The sequence below is a fragment of the Myxocyprinus asiaticus genome, chromosome 32 (genome assembly GCF_019703515.2).
Source record: "Myxocyprinus asiaticus isolate MX2 ecotype Aquarium Trade chromosome 32, UBuf_Myxa_2, whole genome shotgun sequence".
NCBI classification, from domain to species: domain Eukaryota; kingdom Metazoa; phylum Chordata; class Actinopteri; order Cypriniformes; family Catostomidae; genus Myxocyprinus; species Myxocyprinus asiaticus.
In genome coordinates this window covers 40,656,403-40,679,922 of record NC_059375.1, presented here as the reverse complement: position 1 = coordinate 40,679,922, position 23,520 = coordinate 40,656,403, and the positions used below count along the sequence as shown (strand labels likewise).

The 23,520-nt window shown below is 36.3% G+C and overlaps 1 protein-coding gene across 2 annotated transcripts in view; it reads left to right on the top strand.

The window, feature by feature from the left end:
- LOC127423600 (dedicator of cytokinesis protein 1-like) overlaps positions 1–11,453 on the top strand; it is a 361,421-nt gene extending 349,968 nt beyond the window's left edge. The window contains exons 50-52 of one of the 2 annotated variants that reach the window (XM_051668049.1): positions 3,227–3,392; positions 9,763–9,914; positions 10,353–11,453. In XM_051668049.1, coding sequence (XP_051524009.1) covers positions 3,227–3,392; positions 9,763–9,914; positions 10,353–10,448 — 414 coding nt within the window. In that variant the 3' untranslated portion in view covers positions 10,449–11,453. The remainder of the gene's footprint in view (positions 1–3,226; positions 3,393–9,762; positions 9,915–10,352) is intronic. The other variant, XM_051668050.1, reaches the window with a different exon arrangement.
- Positions 11,454–23,520: the final 12,067 nt, after the last annotated feature.

The window sequence follows — 23,520 nt, the reverse complement described above, 5'->3', positions numbered from 1 at the left end:
TAATATTTGACTAGCTGGTGCAGAACGAGTACTCAATTACTCATGCATATCCCTAGTTCTAACTATTAACTTATCCATTAAGGATAAATATTTGCCCCCTGGAATTGATTTCTAAGGGCATTTTTTACCTTTAAGAAGCCATTTTTTTTAACCATATATAAAAATAAACCTCAATTCAATCTTTTATGTCAAATACTTGAATCAATTCATCAGCATAAATTCTCAATCTGAACAATATATTGGGAATTTATTACCTCTTAGCCATAGAATAGACATATATTTCAGCTGCAAGCCGTTTTTCCATCCTCACTAAAAGCGAAAATGCTCCTTGAAGCAACAAAATCACACCCAATTAGAACATATATGATGTTTAAAGGAGTAGTTCATCCAAATATGAAAATTCTGTTATGTTTTACTCTCATGTCATTCGTAACCTGTACGCTGTTATTTATTTTATTTTTTCCTGTGGGATGCAAAAGGTGAATTTTTTAAGAATCTTCACACAGCTCTTTTTCGTACAATGACATTACATAGTGACCACAACTGTCAAGCTCAGAAAAGGACAAAAAAAAACACTATAAAAGTAGTCTGTATGTCTGGTCTGCTATATTCCAAGTCTTCTGAAGATAAAAAAAAAAATAGATTTGTGTGAGAAACAGAAAAAATGTAAGCTATTATTGACTGAAATCCTTGAAATTAAGCTCTCAAATGTCATCTAAATGATTTTTCGCATTTGCATTCAAAATCAAAAATAGCATGACAACATGGTGTATGATTTTAGACCAATAATAAATCACTGTGAGCAGAGCTGTCCAGCACACCACGACCAAAATAGAAACCTAGTGTCAGGCCAAATATTTTGTCGCAATCCCAACTAGTTAGACGAAAAAACCTGTACATAAATTAATGTTTGCTTTCCATCTCAGTCAGTCGATCCTAATGCAAATTTCTTTCTTTCTTTTTCTGTGTGTGAGTTGTACTCTTTGAGCCCTTTTTAAGCTCTGTGAATATTAAAGCCAAATATGATGGAGCTGTTTTAGAATAAAACAATACAATGACATATGAAGAGGCCCATAATATGAATAAATTGACCCATTCATAGTCATTGACCCAGTTATTGACCTCACTGACTAATGTAGTATTGTGAACGCACATACAATAACCTCACTGATCTGAATAAAAGGAGACTGAAGTACATAATGACTCTGCCCTGGACCTTTGAGAGAACAGTTTGTGTTTTATAATTAATCACAATGACCTTCACCTTTTCTGCAAGGCTCTGGCCTCTACAATTCACATTGAAATGACAAAAGAGACCTGAAAAATGTCTGATTTGCCACTCAATTAATCTGTCACATTGAAAGCAAACAAGTTTAGTTCATCTTTCATTACGAAAAATCCTTTTCCATTGTTATTGTCTCATTCCAAACAATATTTGTATATGTCAAAGTCATACAGTATATGCCAATGAATCCTTGATTCTGAACTGCAGTGAATACTGCAACATGCAACTCAAGCATTGTTGAAGTTGCTCCAGAAAGAACAATTAATTCACTACATAGACAACATATTGAAAATAGGCAGATAAAACCTTGTTGGCGAGTCCAGGGAGAAACACAATGATTTATTCCACTGAGAATTTGCCTGTAAAGCACAATATACTGATCTCCTATTAATAACGGTCATTTGCAGCTGGCAAGCAGATTGAATAATATATTAAATTATGCAAATTACTATACAAACCTGTATCCTCATGTAAATGATCGGAAGCTGTTTCAGTTGCTGTTCTTTAATATTTTGTTTGTTATTAATGAACATATTTTCCATTCTGAATGTATCCACTCTGGACTATTTGTTTTCATTTCCATGGCTGCAGTTTAAATGGCCGTTCTTTATAGTCCTGATGTATAGAAACACAATGTGATCTCATGAGTGTTCGTAGGTATTCATATGTAAATTGTGGTTCTAGCAGACATACATTTGCTTACGTTTGCAAAGACACTGAAACATACAATGTTAATGTGTTTATATATGAACAGCATCTAAAACATAAATACATTTTTGTATGAACATCTTTAGAGACGTTAAAATGTTTAAGAATTCATTAAATGAATCGGTTGAGTTATAATCAATGAGTTTAATTAAATGTTCAATGCCATCACATTTATTTAATGCAGTTGACCCATTTACCTAATTTGACATTATAGCGTTTTCATTTTATTCTGTGTGATTTCTGGTGCTGTGTTCAACTTGTTTCAAAGGATTATATAGTTTTACTAAGTCAAAAGGAAAAGTTCACCCAAAAATTACAATTCTCTCATTTACTCACTCTCATGCCATCCCAGATGTATATGACTTTCTTTCTTCTGCTGAACACAAACTTACAATGCAAGTTAATGGTGATCAAACCTTTGAAGCTCCAAAAAGCACATAAAGGCAGCATAAAAGTAATCCATGGTTTAATCCATGTCTTCTGAAGTGATCTGATCAGTTTTGGGTGAGAACAGACTAAAATGTAACATATAATTGCTATCTCTAGGCACGATTTCAAGCTCGATTACACTTCCCAGTGCGTGACACATGCGCAGATCAAAGTGTAATCAAGCTTGAAAGATTTATTGGGAAAAAGGAGTTATATTTTGGTCTGTTCTTACCTAAAACCGATTGGATCGCTTCAGAAGACATTAATTAAACCACTGGAGTCTTATGGATTACATTTATCCTGCCTTTATGTGCTTTTCTGAGCTTCAAAGTTTTGGCCACCATTCACTTGCATTATATGGGGATACAGTACTGAGATATGTTTTTTTAGATTGTTAAGTAGTTAGGTTTAGGGGTAGGTTAGGGGTTCTAAAACATATTTTTTTTTTTATTAAACCTATGAAAATCCATAAAAAGTATCTATACAAATATGTTTATTATATGAAGGAATCCTATATATATATATATAGGTTTCTAAAGCTGTACATTATTAAACATTTTTAAATCTTAGATGCTGTGACTGTCAATATCTCCATATTAGGGGTGTGTCATTGTAACTGGGACTTCTAAGTTCATGCCCACTCCTTTTTTGGGGGGAAATGGTCATGATAATTTAAGGACTTTTGTTTAAATAGCATTTGTCGGCTCTCTTTTTTTGCCTGTAGTTCCGTGGTCATCATCATCCCTCCTCCAGGAGAGATCAGTCTTAATGTTGTATCTTTTTATCATATTCTCCTCTCCTTAGATCAGTCCGTTGAGACCCCAGAGACCGAAGAGCCAGGTCATCAACTTGCTGGGCGAGAAGAGGCTCTCCGTCTCCCCAGGAGTACCAGCCAACTCCACAGCGCCCACCATCCCACCCCCTATCACCCCCCGACCCAAACTACAGTTCAGCTTACTTTCTGTATCCAGTATGTTACATACTTCACACTGATCTCACATTTTCAGAGTTCCTACACTTTATAAAGCATGCATTTCCAGTCATTTACTGTATGATTACTCAATAAGAATTTTAAAAGCTAAATTCCTTCAATAAGTAAGACATGTGTAGGTTCATTACACCTAAAAGTGTAACACAGCAGCTGCAGGGCAAATGTGTCTTATTAGAGCTGGTGGGATAAACAGTTATGGTGGAGGGGGCCTGGGTAGCTCAGTGGTAAAAGACGCTGGCTGCCACCCCTGGAGTTCGCTAGTTCATATCCCAGGGCGTGCTGAGTGACTCCAGCCAGGTCAGACAGCCAGCAACCAAATTGGACCGGTTGCTAGGGAGGGTAGAGTCACATGGGGTAACCTCCTCGCGGTCCCTATAATGTGGTTCATTCTCGGTGGGGTGCATGGTGAGTTGAGCGCAGATGCCGCGGTGGGTGGCATGAAGCCTCCACACACGCTATGTCTCTGTGGCAACGCTCTAAACAAGCCACGTGATAAGATGCGCTGGTTGATGGTCTCAGACGCAGAGGCAACTGGGATTCATCCTCTGCCACCCGGATTGAGGCGAATTAATACGTGACCACGAGGACTTAAAAGCGTACTGGGAATTGGACATTCCAAATTGGGTGAAAAAAGGGAAAAAAATAAAATTAAAAAAAATAATTATGGTCCGTGAAATTTCATATATTGTCAAATATTGGGTTTATCCTGATGAAAATTTAAAGAAGCAGGGCGTTTCAACCCCACAAAAAGCACCGTTTGGGCGAATTGCCCATTGAAAGCAGTTGATTTCTGGGCTGCCAAAAGAACCCAGAATTGCCGGAGCTGAGCGTTTGTTTGTAAACAGTAACTTCATCAGTAGAGAGCATGACTGATAAAAGATTTTAGACCTGAAAATAACTAGAAAAATTAGTTTACTATTGGAAATTAAATTACTTTTTAAATATTAGAATAATTCCCATGCCTTTTTGAGCCATAGAAATCCCTATTTTGAAAATTCCCTGATATTTTCAAGCTTAAATTAGAACAAAGTGAACTAAGATGCCCTGTATACGCACACTTGTTATTATGTCTCAGTGTGATGACACATAAAGGTAATGTTCTGATGTTAAACAGGGAGTTCTGGGAGAGTGCAGAGGTGTTAAATAACTCAGATAAAGCATGTCTGCTCTTGTATCCCACTCACTGCGTGTTAAGATCCATAATGGATTCAGGGTTTGTTGGGCGTTTACTCTCCCATGGGTTCAGCCCACTGTCTGAATTCAGAGTTTACACACTATGTCATCATATCTGTGCTGAGATTTCAATGTAACTCTTTCAGATAATAGAGTTCTACTTTATCCCGTAGAGAATGAACGCACAGGCTGCCTCAAGCCGCAGACAGTGGCTTCATTTTGTGGCCCACAACTGGAGTTTAAAGTCAGAAAGTGTTTTCAAAAGCATATGCCTCATAAGTTTGATATTGAAGTCTTATGACAATGTTATTACACCTTAATAAACATGTTATATGTGTATTTATAGCATACGTATTCATGTGTTATAACATGGTAACAAGTCTTCAATATCAAAATTATGGGGCAGTTGCTTTTAAATGCATTTCTAATTCCAGTAGTTTGTAGTGCAGACTTATTTTTTCACTTAATCAGGGTTCCCGCAGATCCTTAAAGTCTTAAAATGTCTTAAATTCAGTTTTCCAAAACTGAAGTGTGATCATTAAATGGCAGAAGGATGTAATTTAAATATTATACAGTCACATGCGCTGCATGCTACAGAATGAACAAGAGGTGCCACTCTGTTCTGTCAGCTGCTTCACAAACACACACGCACGCACACTCGCACAAATGCAACACACACTACTGGTGCTTAATTTTCATGCAGTGTGTTTAGAGTATAAATGGCTGTGTGATAGTTTGAGTTCATGGGCAATGGAGGAGTCAAGAGACAGTGAAAAGTCAATGTGAGTATTTGTATTACTCTTTCAGCATCACAAGGAATAGAAACAAAAAGGGCTCTTGGTGGCCAACATACACACAAACAGGTTCTCAGTAATATAAACTCTTCACACTCTTAGAAGACATATCATGTTGCTCTCTCTCCAACACTGAGAGGCTGGGGTGCCTTTTCAGTTCTCCCTCCACCTTCACTATAATTAGAGACAGGTGTTAGAGTAATCACAACCCAGGCGACGAGCCTTACCGCTCTCCCTCTCCCGCAGAGCAACGTATGACCACGCTCCCCATGCCACAGGCTGTTAACACTTAAATTAACTCCTCTGGTTCAGCTCGGAGAGTTCAGCTCAAGATTCACGATGAGAGTATCCCAGCATTAATGGGAATCTTGATATAACTTATCAGTAAAAACAGGAAGAACTCAAAGGTCTGTCAAAATAAAAGTCCCCCTTAAATGATAGCTCTATTCAACTGGGTGCGTGAAAGTGAAGACAGAAAAATATAACTAATGTATACAAATTGAATATTCAAAAAGTAGCAATAATATTCATAAAAACAATTCTATAATATTAAATGGATGTTTTAATAGTATTCTTCTTATTATTATTAGGATTCCTCCGGTAGGAGGAAACCTATTGTTTTTGTTAGTATTCTTACTATTCTTATTATTCCTGTAGCTCTAAATTGCCCAATAACTCGAGATCTCCTTGGTAAAAAGTTTTGAAATTTGGCACCTTGATACTGTGGTAGTAGCACCTGGCCACCTGGCCACGGGTAACTACCACACCAAAAATGGCCTACGTGAGCCTATAGGTGGCGCTACAGCCACGCCACAATTTGTCCATTTTCAAAGTGATGCCATTTCCACCCCATAAGTCCAAAATTTCTGAAACCTGGTATATATGCCTCATTTCTAATTAGGAACAAAAAAGCCTCTAGAACCCATAAAGTCCACCATGATTGATTTTCCTGTACAATACAAATTTGTCCAAAACTACAAAAATCTACTCCTCCTGAACCATAGCTCCAATTGACTTGAAACTCGGTATGTATGTGTAGGATACATGTCTTTCAATTTAATTTGTAGCAAAAATGAATACAATACAAAGTGGCTGAAAGGTGTGCATTTATGTAAATGTACACATTGTCTCTATAGCCATATGTCCAGAAAAATCTAATGTCCTTTTGACTAATGTTTTTCCAACCTAACAGGCTTCAAGATGACATCACTCTGAAGTTCTGTGCAAAATCTCACACTGATATGTCAAAAGATGACAGAATTACAGTTTACTATTATTTATCGCTAACGCTAAAATAATGTTTTACAAATCCGCTAGTCATAAAACCGATACTTTGATTCAATCACCAGTTCATATGAAGACTCTTGCAATGTTTAATAACAAATTAATGAAATGTTGTGTACATGTGTGAAGTACATGTCTCTACCATGCTATAAATAGGTTATATATAGGCTATATTTATTATTATTATTATTATTATTATTATTATTGTTATTATCATCTGTAAGCAATATCACGAATGCAAGTGTTTTATTAGCATGTTGTGATTCAGCCACAGCAGCCTTGTACCACAGGTAATAAAAAAAAAATTCTTTCCATTAATGTTTTAATTAATACTGTGAAGCTAGCTCTGTTGTGCAGCATTTTAATTTACCAAAAATAAAATTGCAATTTTTTGGTAAATATAAAAAACAAAAAAAAAATATTTTTATTTGATTAAAGCTGTATGTATCAATTTGATTAAACACCATTTGATTGTAACATTGAATTAAAATATTTAATATGGAATCCAGAAAAATTTAAACGGAAAACGCATAATTTGTGTCTGTGAGACTTTATGCAGTTCTTTTAATCAAGTAATTTTCTGTGTAATTTCATCAGAAATCTGAGACTTTTTAATTTGTTGATTATAGTATCGATACCGAGGTACCAGGGCTGGTATCATACTGACCCCAAAATTTTGGTATCGGAGCAACCCTAACGCTGACCCAGATCTGTATGTAGAACCAAACACTGTCAGGATATATGCATAGGCAAGTTCAGTGACACTTCACATAATCTATTTACAAGCACTACAGAAAAGAATGGAGAATAAAAAGCTAACTGGAACTGCACCACGGAACGCTTGATGACCGCAGCTACTATTGTTGCACATGTTGAGTGTTGTTAAACTCACCGCTGAGTTTTGCGCAGCGAGCGCTTGGATATTTACTGCGATTTTATCAAATCTTTTGGAAGGTCAGGTAAACGTGATTGGCGGGCCTCATCAAATCACTGACTTAAATTAAATAAAAACATTACATCATACCGGTGGTACACAAGAAAAATCAGAGAAGTGCAGGTACTGCGTATGGTGAGTATCTGCCCACTTCGAGCACTGAGCACAATCCAATATCAGTCCACCTCTAATTTGTATCTATTTATATAATGTTACATAAACCAATTTTAATGTGATATACACTATATTGCCAAAAGGATTCGCTCACCCATCCAAATAATTGAATTCAGGTGTTCCAATCACTTCCATGGCCACAGGTGTATAAAATGAAGCACCTAGGCATGCAGACTGCTTCTACAATCATTTGTGAAAGAATGGGCCGCTCTCAGGAGCTCAGTGAATTCCAGCGTGGTACTGTGATAGGATGCCACCTGTGCAACAAGTCCAGTCGTGAAATTTCCTCGCTACTAAATATTCCACAGTCAACTGTCAGTGGTATTATAACAAAGTGGAAGCGATTGGGAATGACAGCAACTCAGCCACGAAGTGGTAGGCCACGTAAAATGACAGAGCGGGGTCAGCGGATGCTGAGGCGCATAGTGCGCAGAGGTCGCCAACTTTCTGCAGAGTCAATCACTACAGACCTCCAAAGTTCATGTGGCCTTCAGATTAGCTCAAGAACAGTGTGTAGAAAGCTTAATGGAATGGGTTTCCATGGCCGAGCAGCTGCATCCAAGCCATACATCACCAAGTGCAATGCAAAGCGTCGGATGCAGTGGTGTAAAGCACGCCGCCACTGGACTTTAGAGCAGTGGAGACGTGTTCTCTGGAGTGACAAATCACGCTTCTCCATCTGGCAATCTGATGGATGAGTCTGGGTTTGGCGGTTGCCAGGAGAATGGTACTTGTCTGACTGCATTGTGCCAACTATGAAGTTTGGTGGAGGGGGGATTATGGTGTGGGGTTGTTTTTCAGGAGCTGGGCTTGGCCCCTTAGTTCCAGTGAAAGGAACTCTGAATGCTTCAGCATACCAAGAGATTTTGGACAATTCCATGCTCCCAACTTTGTGGGAACAGTTTGGGAATGGCCCCTTCCTGTTCCAACATGGCTGCGCACCAGTGCACAAAGCAAGGTCCATAAAGACATGGATGAGCGAGTTTGGTGTGGAAGAACTTGACTGGCCTGCACAGAGTCCTGACCTCAACCCGATAGAGCACCTTTGGGATGAATTAGAGCGAAGACTGCGAGCCAGGCCTTCTCGTCCAACATCAGTGTCTGACCTCACAAATGCGCTTCTGGAAGAATGGTCAAAAATTCCCATAAACACACTCCTAAACCTTGTGGAAAGCCTTCCCAGAAGAGTTGAAGCTGTTATAGCTGCAAAGGGTGGGCCGACGTCATATTAAACCCTATGGATTAAGAATGGGATGTCACTTAAGTTCATATGCGTCTAAAGGCAGATGAGCGAATACTTTTGGCAATATAGTGTATATGTGGAAAACTTCTCTTGAGTATTTTAAACTTGCATATAGCCTACCCTGTTTTACTGATAAGCAACGTTAAGGCCATGTTGAATGTGTGCTCCTGTTTAAGTAAGAGTCTGTGATACATGATTATTTTGAGATTGTGTTGGTTTGTTTTGGTATGAGGATACGGTATTAATTTTATTTGTTGAGGTCTTGAAAAAAAGGTCTTAAAGTCTTAAATTTTATTTTAAAAATTCTGCAGAAACCCTATTAATGTAAATGGTTTACTCTAATAGGTGGCTCATATACACTACCAGTGGAAAGTTTGAAAACACTTGATTGAATTTGTTTCTTAATATCTTAAAAAACTTTTGATCTAAAGGCTTATACTTAAATGATTGAAATTATTTTTGAATAGAATCATTTGAAAACTTTTGGCAGCGTATCTATTTCTAACTGAATCTTAAATTGAACTTTTTTTATTTATTCTGTTTATGCATGAGTTGGGCCAGACAGGGAAAGGAAACCAGCCAGTCAAATATGCAATTTGTTTTGTAACTATTATTCTTAAATGTGGAACAAATATGAATAATAAAGAATGAGGTGGTGTGTCCAAACCTTAGATGGTGCTGTTATGTATATGATTAAGTATGATGTGCTGATAAACCATGTATGATAAACATGTTTGTTTTTTACAGATCTAGAGCTCAATGGGATGGGTTATGGAGATAAGTGCGAAATTCCACCCCCACTTCCTGTCAAAAGCAGCATCGGAGACTATGGAAACCTGATGGACAACTCAGACAGGGCCAGTCCAACCACACCCCCTCCACCTCCACCACACCCACGGGTATAACCATGTCCATGGCGTTTCACATACATCAAAGACATTTACAGCCCTTTTTATTAAACAGTTTATTGCACGCTCTTCATTTTTTATTATTTTTAAATGACCATCAATGGTCCTTTTTTAATGCAAACATCACTATAACAATTGCTACTGATCTACATAGGGTTAGACATGCGAATAAACACTTAAGTACTGAACTTTGTTGAACTGTGTAACTCCTGCACCTCCAGTACCTCAAATGGGGCTTGCTGAGAAGTGTGCTGTTACTTTTCTAAACCATCAGATTCAAATTTTCATCTGACTGACAAAAGAATGGGCGAAAAAAATCTCATAGACTTAAATTGAAGATGTAAAAATCTAGTTAATATATTCAGTTGGTTTTTGAAAAGTCTTGATAGAGTTGAGTTTTAAAAACCTCTCTTCTCTTCACTGTTCCAGCACCTTCCACCCCCCTTACCTAGCAAGACTCCTCCACCTCCCCCTCCAAAGACCACTCGGAAGCAGACGTCCATCGACTCGGGAATCGTCCAATAAGCGAGAAGACAGCATTGCCAAACAGAGACATAAGTGTCGCTCCCCTCTTCCAATGATTTTCTGTCAACATCCCTGACAGCATTCGTGATGAATACCTCATCTCGGCTCCTCTGTAACGGCTGATTATTCTGTGTTCAGAGGTAGCTGTCCACTGCCAGATCACCCCTCAAAGCGCCAACATGTGATAATACAAGCTGCAAAGTGCAGTTTATTTAGTAGCAGTACAGGCGTCAGAAAATCAGCTGACTCCTCGCCAGACAAGAGCAAATATAGATGCAACTGGAGTCTGATATTTCTGGGTGTTTTTGGCAGATGGTGCATATTTAACTTCTGAAATTCCACTTGACAATGGATGGAGATTTGGCTGTGGGCTGGAATATGGCCAGAAGATTGTTTTATCAACGTTATTATTAATGATTAGTTTATCTAAAAATGAAAATTCTGTCATTTAGTTGTTCCAAACCTGTATAATTTTCTTTCTTCTGTGGAATACAAAATGAAAAAGACATACAGGGTTGGAATAACATGAGGGTGAGAAAATTGTGACAGAATATAAATTTTTTGGTGACAAAATCAATGCATAATAATTTTTACGTGATCATTTTATCCTCAATATATATACACATTTATGTACAGAGGTTTGTATATATGATTTTATTTTATTTTTTTCATAAAAGTAAATTTTATCCTTTTTTTTTTTTTTTGTATTCGCTGTGCATTAAAACAATTGGCATTTTTATTGAAAAAGGGCTTATTGAATTTGGGAGGGACGGTAAAAGGTATTCCTAAAAGTATATTGGTTTTATGTTTTGATGTCATTTTTTTTTTCTTTTTTTTTTCCTTTCTCATTTGGAGTGAAAACAACTAATGTCATTGTACCAGTCAAGCATATAAACCACATAATAGCGACACCATGCATATTGATAACATTGACTGCTCCAAATTCACTACTGACTTATGAATAAACTCAATGTATGTATTTGTAAAATGACTAATTTGATTCATGCAAATCCTGAACTGTTATTTAGATGATGCTTTAAGGTCCTAAAGTAATTATCATAGTGCATTACTTAGTTGCTGGGAACGGCAGAATGTGTGATATTAGGTCATTATCGAGAATGAGATGACAGTCACAGAAATGTCCCACGACAACTGAGACACGTCATAGCACTAATACCTTCACTAAGCCACACAATTTCCCACGGTACACTGGGGTATTAATGTCTTCGTTAATTCCAGCTGAAGATTCACTTTGAAACATGAAGTCACATTCAAAAAAAAATTATCAAACCTTTTTGGGCCTATTTGCACTTTGGCAGAAGTCCACATTAATATGTTTTCAGTTGAAAACACACATATATATTCCAACATTTACACCTCTCATCCATACTGGAACTGCATTTTCCTCCACCAAAAATGGAGACTTTTGAAAACACTCTAATACTGCATACTTTGAAAAAGATAACATTAGTTAACTGAAAACAGTGTTTTCAAATGAAAACTGATTACTAATGTTTTCATTTGGAAAAAAAAACCTTTCATCTGCACTGGAACAGCGTTTTCTTCTATTGAAAACCTAGACTTCCTAAATGCTCTCTAGAACCGCATACTTTGGAAAACGATAACTTAGGAAACTGAAAATTGTGTTTTCAAACAAAAACGGATTACTAATATGCTTTTGTTTGAAAATACATTGTTTTTGCTACATTTATGCCTCTCGTCCTCACTGGAACGGCGTTTTCCTCTACCAAAAACAGAGACTTTTGAAAACGCTCCCCATTACTGCATACTTTTGAAATTGATAACTTCAGGAAACTGGAAAAAGATTACTTCTAAGTTTTCGCTTCGTTTGAAAATGCATTCATTTTACTATTACACCTCTCATCCATACTAGAACCTTGTTTTCCTCTACCGAAAAGGGAGACTTTTAAAAACACTCTCCATAACTGCATACTTTGGGAAACGATAACATTAGGTACCCCATAGTTGGGGTACTCGAGTTTGGACTCGAGTCACGAGTCCAATTTTAATGGACTTGGATTTGTCACGGACTCGGATGCATTTTTACTCGGACTCTAGCCTTTCGGACTTGTTTTTTTTTTTTTTTTTTCCCCCAGAGTCCATGACATTTGTGATGCAATGAAAAACAAACAAACAAACAAAAAATAATGTAACATAGGGTTACATGTCCTCTTTTTCAGACCTGAAAAAAGCATCCGTCCGGGATTTCAAAATTGCCTCTAAATGTCCAGGATTTGGCTTTGTGTTCATATTGATGAGCTCTCTACAGTTAGTACTATCATACGCAAAATCATTTCTAACTGAAAAGGTTGATTATATCGAGACAAAATCAAATTTACAACATATCAGGGACATTTAAATTAATATGATGGATTAAATACACCATGATGGAAATTGTACAACTCAGTCCCTTACATACTTGTAGTGCAACCTCTGTGTGTTACCTGTAAAGCTGGCACTTGCGTTTCAATGGCAAAAAAATCAGAAAATACAATGAAGAACACGAATGAGGGGAGAAGTTTAATGGTATCTGATCTTTTCTGTTTTTATTTTATATTGTTGTATTTAATTTTATGGACATTATTAAATGTTTTAATATTACCATTTATTAACACATTAAATGTATTTAATTACATTTAATGTATATCACCCATAATTTTAGATAAAACTAAACTGAATGGACAAACTGAAAATTAGGTAGAAAAAAACTAAATTAAAATTTGAAATAATAATTACTCTGGTTGTAATGACTAATGCAGCTTTCACTTTCTTTAGTCTATGTTTGAGTGGAGGGGAAATATCAATAAATAATTGAAAAAGTCAACAGAACGCAATAAGAAGTGTGTTGAAGGACAGTTTTGTCTTCATACACCTAAAGCATATACTTTCATTCTGAAACCACTTTGAAGTCTGTTCAGCAGGATACGAATCATTTGGTTTTTTTGCATTTATATTGACAAATTGTTTTTCTTAGTTGTGAAGGTTAAAATAAGCTTAAAATATTGATGTTGACTTTACATTTACAATTTTAATTCAGATTCTTGAACGGATTCATTCGGACTCGGCCTGTTATGGACTCGGTCTTGAGTCCACCTCGGCCCCATTTGGACTCGGACACGACTAAGATGGACTCGAACCCAACACTACTGAAAACAGTGTTTTTTTTTTTAAATGAAATCATATTACAAAGACATTTTTGTTTGAAAACACATTGATTTTGCTTCATTTATGCGTCTTGTGCACATTGGAACAGCGTTTTCCTCAACCGAAAATGGAGCCTTTTGAAAACGTTAGGAAAATAATAATATCAGTATTTTTTTTTATTATTTTTTTATTTTTTTATTATGAAAACAGTTTACTTATACATTTTCATTGAAAAACACATTGATTTCGCTACATCTATGCATCTCATCCACACTGGAACAGCAGTTTTCTCCACTGAAAATGAAGACTTAAGAAAACGCTCTCTAGTACTGCAAGTGCATACTTTGGAAAAAGATGACCTGAGGAATTTGAAAAGTGATTTCAAACAAAAACAGATTACAAATACCAATTTCATTTGAAAATGTCACTCTCTAGTGCAGCATACTTTGGAAAACGATAATGTTAGGAATCTGAAAACAGTGTTTCAGAGTAAAAACTGAAATTACTGTGAACGCAAAACGATCATAAGTCTGACTTGTTATTCCTGCACTATATGTAAGTATTACAGAGTTCACTTCCGTGAGGATGTTTATGCTGGGCAGCAAAATTTTGGGACCCACTTTAGGTGGCCTTAACTACTATGTACTTAACTATTTGATACAATGTACATACATGTTGTTGCATTTTAATTACATTTAAAGTACTTGAATTTAATTACATTTTTAGTTACACTGTGGGTACAACTTTACCACAAACCCTCACCCCAAAACCTAATCCTAACCCTACCCTTACTCCTAAACCTACCCGTACCTCAACCGCAGTAGCAATAAATGGGGGAATTTTGCAGAACAATGTGTAGTTACACAGTAAATACATAGTCTTGTATGTATTAAATGTTAGTACATAGTAGTTAAGGCCACCTAATATAAAGTGTGACCAAATTTTGTTTCACTTGACTCATAAAAATGTAAAACAGTAGGCGGCTAAAATTCCTTTGCGGTAATAAAAAAAAAAAAAAGAGAAAATGCAACTGCTGATATGTGCCATATTATTGGTGGTCTCTGGACTCCCAAATTTCCATATGCTGATGTAGTTATGTATTGTACAAGTAAAATTTACGTGGCCTATAAGCCAGATGTGATCTGTCTCAAATGTATCTTGAAACCATTTACACTTGGACTTTTCATGTTCATACTGCTTTGTGATCAGTGAAAATGCATGAAGTGACCAGCTGTTACTGCATTTTTCTCTTCAAAAAGCTTTTAGAATTTAGTATCACTTTAGTCTCCACCGCTATCAATACCAGACCCCCAAATAATTTTTACCTTTTTACCATTTCATTGAGAATTATAGCTTTATTTTCATTTAGCAGCATTTGGTTTCCATGAGACAAATTACTTATGAGATGTTACTAACGGATGCTGGGGAGGTTGCCTTTGAGATTATGTTGGTTGGACCATCAATTGTTTTTCCTTCATGTTAATTAGAGTCTTATTTAAGCCTAATATATCTGTGAAAATGGCAGCAACAAATTTAGTTTAACTATCTGTTTATTCTGCTGGGAGAAAAAAATGTTTTTTAAACATTAGTGAAAGCATACAGTATGTGCTAAAATTGCTCAGTTGGTCAATAAGACCCAATAGGAAATTGCATACAATAAAGTACTAGTGTAACAATTTACCAGTTTTAAAATGACCATAATATCAATGCATAATATAACCTTTTAGATGCCATAGACTATATAAATAAAATGTATGCCCCAACTACCAGAAATTGCATTGCAGTCGGACAATCGAATTGCATCTTGCGATTTTTGGCAATTGCTTTGCATTTGTGTGCGCAATATGAATCAGACGTCCAGCAAACGAACTATGTGTGCCGTCTGAGGTTCAGATTTTATGTGGCAGATCACAGGTGATAAAACTCACACCTTACTGAAAAAGATGATTACATTTGCTTAAGCAATTTACAAGCCCAGGAGTGTAATAAATGAGGAGTACAAACCCAGTGTCATTTATGTGCTGAAATACATCTCTGGTTAGAAAATCAATAACAGACCGTAACTCGGTGTGAAATGATGTTCTGCCACGGCTGATTGAGTATCCCAGTATGTAATGTATTGCCTTCAGTTTTGATTGACAAATATTCATTAAAATGTAAAAAACTAAGTTTATGTCAAACAGTGATGGTCTCAGATGTCAGACCATATAAAGGTCTTGTTACCAGCAGATTTTTCTCTGAAATACATTGATTCTCCTTTATTGAAATTCTTTTGCTGTTTACTATTAATCATTTTGGGCTGTTCTGATTTTAATATAGCTGATATATATTCATGCAGGAGGGACAGAAGGCTAAATTGAATCCATATTTCACTCTGATTGTGTTTGGTCTCTGTGGTGCGGTCTATCACTCTGCTGTGATTGGAGGGGGAATCCTCAATTGAACCTAATCTATAGTGTTCTCTTAAACGGTAACCCCCTCTGTATATACAAAACCATACAGGCAAAAAAATTGTCTCACTTAAAGGGATAGTTCACCCATAAATTAAAATTCTGCCAACATTTACTTACCCTCATGTCATTCCAAACCTGTATGACTTTTTCTTCTGTTGAACCAAAATAAAAAAAAAATAAAAAAGACATTTAAGTCATCCTCAGTCACCATTCAGTTCAGTTTATTATTTATCCCTTGGGATATTTAACTTGCACAAGGATCACATTAAGTCAGCATAACACAAAAATCAAAAAGAGATCAATATTTAGGTCAAGAGCAATATGGATTCATCAGGATATACACAAATAAAATTCACAATTTCTATAATAAAATAATATAAAACTTATTAAAATAGTTAAGTCACAAACTACACTGAGTTTAACCAACTGACTGCTACAGGAATGAATGAGTTTCTAAATCTTTTAGTTCTTCCCCCCGGCACTCTATATCTACACCCTGATGGCATAAGAACAAATTCTTTGTGAAGTGAGTGGTTTGGACAATTCAGTATTGTATGCACTTTCTCTATGACTCATTTGTTATACATTTCATTTAGCTGAACTTGTTGCACTTCTATCACCTTAGAAGCAGTTTTAATGAGGTCAGCCTATTTTTACTACTTGGAGTAATATTATTGAACCACAACACAATACGAAATTACAGATTCAATAAAACTGCAATGATGTCATTAATATGCTGCTTACTTTAAAATCAGGACACCATGCGAGGAGCGGACGTGTGAACGGCGAGTTTTATTACTATTTGTGTCATAAACCGGTGAGATTCGATACACCCTGATTCTTGACTGTTCTAGGAAGACAATATGTCAAAAAATTCAAAATCCTCGGGCTCTGGAGACATTAAAAGACGCTTACGTGCTCAAGCTGATACCCCTGAGAAAGAGGCTGAAAGCCCCGGACTCAATTTGGACGGTGAACTGAAAGAAATACGGCATGAATTGATGAATGTGTCGGCAATGCTGACGAAGGTCATTGCAGACTTGGAGTATACGTGCTGTGATACGTCGATTGATCACTTCCATGGAGGCGAAATTCTCTGAGTTGGTTACAAGAATGTCGGATGTTGAGAAACAGATATATATAGCAAATATCGAAGTTCCCCATTAATCCAAGGCTTATTGAGTAACAGGTAACCACCCTTGTAGGAATTACATTGTCAACATTGTCAAAAAGGAAACATAACTACACACCACATCTGTAAGATCATCGATACTCTCTGATGATTCCTGAAAAACAGTCCATTGGGTGCAATCAAAGCATCTCTGTAAGGCCATTATACTATCCTCATTCCACTCCTGGACCTTTATCTCTATATCTCTTCTGCGTGGTAAAATCTTATACTTTGGAAACGAATACACGATATTGTGGTCAGAGGAGCCCAACGGAGAGTCCACAACAGACCTGTAGGCCCCTTTGAGAGAACCATAACAGAGATCAAGAGTTTTTCTCCCATGAGTGTAACAAGTGATGTACTGATCAAAGTGGCTCAATGACCTTTTACTGTCACTGTCATTAAAATGACCAAGAAAAAACAAAACAAAAAACAGAGCATCAGGTGAAATAGACTGAAGTCTCTGTATCACTAAAAAAACTGTTTCATTGCAATTTTAGCATTTGCTTTAGGATGAATGTACACCACTGTAAGGAACACCTGAGGAAATTCACTGGGCAAAATAAAAGGGTCTCACCGATACTGACAGCAACTCAATGGTAAACAAATCCTCTCCTCCAGTCACATTATTACACCATCAAGGGTTAATATAAAAACATACACCACCTCCATGTAGCTTCCCTGTAGCTTCTGGGTCACGATCCAGTCGTACAGGTATTCCAAATCCATCAATATGCAAAATAGAATCCGCGTCTGTGTCCGTCAGCCACGTCTCGGTAAACACCATAACACACGTGTCTCTGAACTCATATGTATGAGATACCCGTGCCTGAAGTTCGTCAGTCATATTTTTGTAAAAGTAAATAACAACAACAAGATTACTCGGGAAGTTGGCATGTTGTTTCTGAGAGTTCCAGTACCCTTGGATCCGAATTATAAGGACTCACTGACAAGTGGCATCTCCTGTCAGACGTTTTTGCATCGACTTCAGCATGTTTACCTTCGCTTGTGGCATGTCGGAAGTGTACTGCATCAGCAGAGTGGGAGACCTGGGTTCTGATCCCACATTGAAACCAGGAAGTTGCCGTGTTTGCTTAATCCGTGAAGAGCGTGATTTAGAGGTTGCATTTTTCCCTCTAACATTGCATTTTTACTCCACTGATGGTTAGGTTTGGGTTTGGGATAGGGGCTTCAGCTCATAAAATATGCTTTCTTCTTCACTGTATTACATCCTGTACAGCTGAAAACAACTCGCTTCACTACTCACTTTTGGCGCCCCTCTGTGAACATTTCACCTGGAAATGGAGCTCACATGTGCATATACTTTTTTGGCCACTGGGGGAAGTGTTTTGCATTTTGGTAAGCACAGACTGATTTTACCTTAAGAAAATTCAACCTATTGTACTGTTTACATTTTCACTGTGAGATCAGTCTAAGTAAATGACAACATAATTTTTAATTTTTAGGATTTTGAGTATAGGGTAAAAAGGAATATACACAAAAGTAGATGGTAGGCAGGATAAATTGTATTTAGAAATTTATTTAATTTATATATGCACATACAGTATATACAGTTGTGCTCAAAAGTTTGCATACCCTGGCACAAAAATTTTAAATGTTGGCATTGATTTTGAAAATATGACTGATCATGCAAAAAACCTGTCTTTTATTTAAGGATAGTGATCATATGAAGCCATTTATTATCACATAGTTGTTTGGCTCCTTTTTAAATAATAATGATAACAGAAATCACCCGAATGGCCCTGATCAAAAGTTTACATACCCTTGAATGTTTGGCCTTGTTACAGATGCACAAGGTGACACACACAGGGTTAAATGGAAATTAAAGGTTAATTTCCCACACCTGTGGCTTTTTAAATTGCAATTTGTGTCTGTGTATAAATAGTCAATGAGTTTGTTAGCTCTCACGTGGATGCACTGAGCAGGCTAGATACTGAGCCATGGGGAGCAGAAAAGAACTGTCAAAAGACCTGCGTAACAAGGTAATGGAACTTTATAAAGATGGAAAAGGATATAAAAAGATATCCAAAGCCTTGAACATGCCAGTCAGTACTGTTCAATCACTTAAGAAGTGGAAAATTCAGGGATCTCTTGATACCAAGCCAAGGTCAGGTAGACCAAGAAAGATTTCAGCCACAACTGCCAGAAGAATTGTTCAGAATACAAAGATAAACCCACAGGTAACCTCAGGAGAAATACAGGCTGCTCTAGAAAAAGACAGTGTGGTCTTGTCGGGCACTTCTCACCCACCTTACAGTTTAGCTGATCCCACAAAAGCTCAATGGGGTTAAGATCCATAACACTCTTTTCCAATTTTCTGTTGTCCAATGTCTGTGTTTCTTTGCCCACTCTAACCTTTTCTTTTTGTTTTTCTGTTTCAAAAGTGGCTTTTTCTTTGCAATTCTTCCCATAAGGCCTGCACCCCTGAGTCTTCTCTTTACTGTTGTACATGAAACTGGTGTTGAGCGGGTAGAATTAAATGAAGCTGTCAGCTGAGGACATGTGAGGTGTCTATTTCTCAAACTAGAGACTCTGATGTACTTATCCTCTTGTTTAGTTGTACATCTGGACTTCCACATCTCTTTCTGTCCTTGTTAGAGTCAGTTGTCCTTTGTCTTTGAAGACTGTAGTGTACACCTCAATGATTGACTGACGAGTTTCTAGAGAAAGCTGTTTATTTTTTTGCCATTTTTGACCTAATATTGACCTTAAGACATGCCAGTCTATTGCATACTGTGGCAACTCAAAAACAAACACAAAGACAACGTTAAGCTTCATTTAACGAACCAAATAGCTTTCAGCTGTGTTTGATATAATGGCAAGTGATTTTCTTGTACCAAATTATCAATTTAGCACGATTACTCAAGGATAAGGTGTTGGATTGATTGCTGCTGGAAATGGGGTCTGTCTAGATTTGATCAAAAATGACTTTTTCAAATAGTGATGGTGCTGTTTTTTACATCAGTAATGTCCTGACTATACTTTGTGATCAGCCGAATGCCACTTTGATGAATTAAAGTACCAATTTCCTTCCAAAACAACAAAATCTGTACATTATTCCAAACTTTTGGCCACCAGTGTGTGTGTAATATATATATATATATATATATATATATATATATATATATATGCAGGGTGGCCCAAAAAAAACAAGGCCACTATGTTTGATTGCTCATATCTTAAAAATGCATAAAGGCTTTTGCACGATTTTTGGCATACTTCTACAACTTGTAAACAACAAAATTACATTACTATGATGACTTCGTGAGCAACAGCTTGCTACAAATAAATCAATAAGTAAATTGTTTGGCCCCCCAAAAAAGGGTTTGTTGCCATTGAAAACTTAGCTAAACAATTTATTTATTTGAAATTCAAACAGGATAGGAACAGCATGAGTGTGAGTAAATAATGGCAGAATGTTCATATTTGGTTGAACTATGCCTTTACATTTATGAATCTAGGGTAAATTGGTAAACTTTTTGCCTTTTATCTAAGTGGCAAAAAGAGGCCTAACTTAAATTCTCTTAAATTTGTATAAAGTTTTAAGAACATCATATATCCAAGTAATATGTACTGTATACACATTAAGTACAGAATAATGTTAAGTCAGCCAGCCAGTCAGTCATTCTTGAAAATAAAGCTTGACTGGATGATCAGGATGTTTGACAGCAGAAAGTGTTCAGAATCAAATACTCCATAGTGTTTAATTCTCAATGTTGTGCTCTAGTTCAGTGATTTGAGTGGCACAATGTTTTCTAGTGCACACTGACCTTTCTGCTCTTTATATCTGTGCTGAATTATGAAGGTGTGACATTATAGATTTTACTTTAACTTCATGGTATTGATCACCTTGTTATGTTTCATTGCAGGTATAAGTGAAGACACATGAGAACTCTGAGAAAAACAGGCTAAGTTTTCACTGCAGACACCATCGTAGCAGGTGGACGGAGTCTCTCCAGCAGGGTTACCATGGAGAGCACAGGCCTATTTCTGTCTTATCTCTTTATTTTCTCATTTTCAGCGATAGAGCTTAGTACGAGACTGAAGTTTGAAGTGGCTGAAGTTCCCAGGGTTCAGAGATAGCACCAAAACAATCCCACACAATTAAAGGAGAGCGCTCGATTATTTGTGGATTTTGCCCAAAGATATAAGTCTGCTTCTCTTTCTGTTTGATAGGCTTAGCATTTCCCCTTTTTCTGCCAGCAGCTCTCTAATTCCATAACGGATTTGTTAACCCCAAAATGAAAATTGTCGTCATTTACTCACCCTCATGTTTCGGTCCGGTATGATTGAACACAGAAGGAGATATTAGGCAGAATGTCCTGAGTGCTCTTTTACATATTTCAACTTAAATTTCGGACTGTTTCTCATGCCAAGCTGTTGAATGGTCTTCAGAAGACTTGGAATATAGCGCACAAGTTGAAATGACTTCTTTTGATGCATTTATGGTGCTTTTTTTGTGTGTTTTTGCAGCCCCTGGTCCCCATCCACTTTCATTTTATGGAAGAGAGCTGCTCAGACATTCTGCTAATCATCTGTTTGGTGTTCCACAATGGAAAGTCATACAGGTTTGGGTGAGTAAATGACAAAATGTTCATTTTTAGATATGTGTGTACATGTATCTCAGGCATTTTGGTTGCCTTATTGGTGCATTTATGGTTTGTTTATAGTGCAATTTTCTTAGGGTTATTAATGTTGTTTTTTATTTTCTTGACATTTAAAGAGATTGTGTTTATTTAGCAAAATGTTCTTAGTGGTTTTATTCCAGTGATTAATAGCTTTAAGCAAACACGCACATCACGCTTCGCTCACCCCCAAAATAATTCAATAACAAACGTACTATTTAATCAATATTTGCAGTAAATAGTACTTTGTCGCTGCAAAGAAGCAGAACTTTATTTACATCTTTTAAACAGAGTGACAACAGCCACCCAGGGATTGCCACTTAAATTTACCTCCTGAAAAGTTTCTGCTCGGGGCCTTCCATGTCTACAACCTTCTATTGTTTATTGGTAGTGCATTTTATTGTGTGTTTGGAGGTGAGCAGCCAAAATGACATCAGCCATTTGGAAACTGAAGTTTTGCTTTCTGCCAGCTTCTTCAGACGACTTCTTGAAATTCTTTTACATGAGAATGATTTAACTTAGAGTCTGGAGATGCGAAATTGCCTTTCGACATTTAATCATGTGCATGATATGAATAGATAGCAATAATCAATTTTCATTCGTGAAAATGCTAATTTTTAGAATCAGTAATTAGGTTTGCACTAATAAAAATTTTGATTCTTGAAATAAAAAATATCATTTATAGCGGAAATAGCCATTCTTGATATAAAATGGAATTTTAACAATATATATATATATATATATATTTTATTGATATCAAAAATGGAATTTCACAATTTTCACAATAATCTGTTACTCACTTTTATTCTAAACACAATTAAATATATCTGTAATTAATTTCTTACTAGTCAAAATTCTAATTTGACATATTAGCAGTGCACTACTTATTAGTAAAAATTTGATTTCTTTTATATAAATAATTTCATTTTTACTTGTGCAAATGTCTATTCCTGATATCAACAGTTGAATTACAACTCTTAAACAAAAATATTTGATTTTTTTACTAGTGGCAAAGTAAATGTCTAATATCTGTGATGTGATTGTAACTAGTATGAAAGCCTTTTAATATATTTTTAATTACTCTCCAGTAGGGATGGGACGATATATCGAACCAAAAAAAAAAAAATGACTAACCATATCGTGGCATAACTCAATATTTCGACATTTTTTGTCCATTTGTTTTCTGTTCATGTGATCATAAATTAAATGATCCATCAAACATCATAATCTCTCTATCACTTGATTTTACCCCTACTGCGCTTTTTCTAAACTGTTTACAGGGTTCACACAAGGTCCTTAATGTGCTTGAATTTAGCTTGTTTTGATGAAAAGTGCTTTAGATTAAAGCGGACCGTTTCCTCCATGTAATGTGTGTCCATCAAAGATGAGGCGACTCCACTTTCATTGAATAATGTCTTAATTTCCTTTCTGTTCTTTACAGTCAGATAAAAAAGTAAAAAGAAATATAAATTTTAAATGCACACAGCATTGATGCACTAAAGAAACCGCGAGATTCTCATTGATGATCGCTGAAATGAAACACAGGTGCTGTTGAACTCTTAAAGTGACAGTAACCTTTTTAGTGTTTGTTATATAAATGAATGTAAACTCAGTGTTATTATTTGTAAATTGTACAC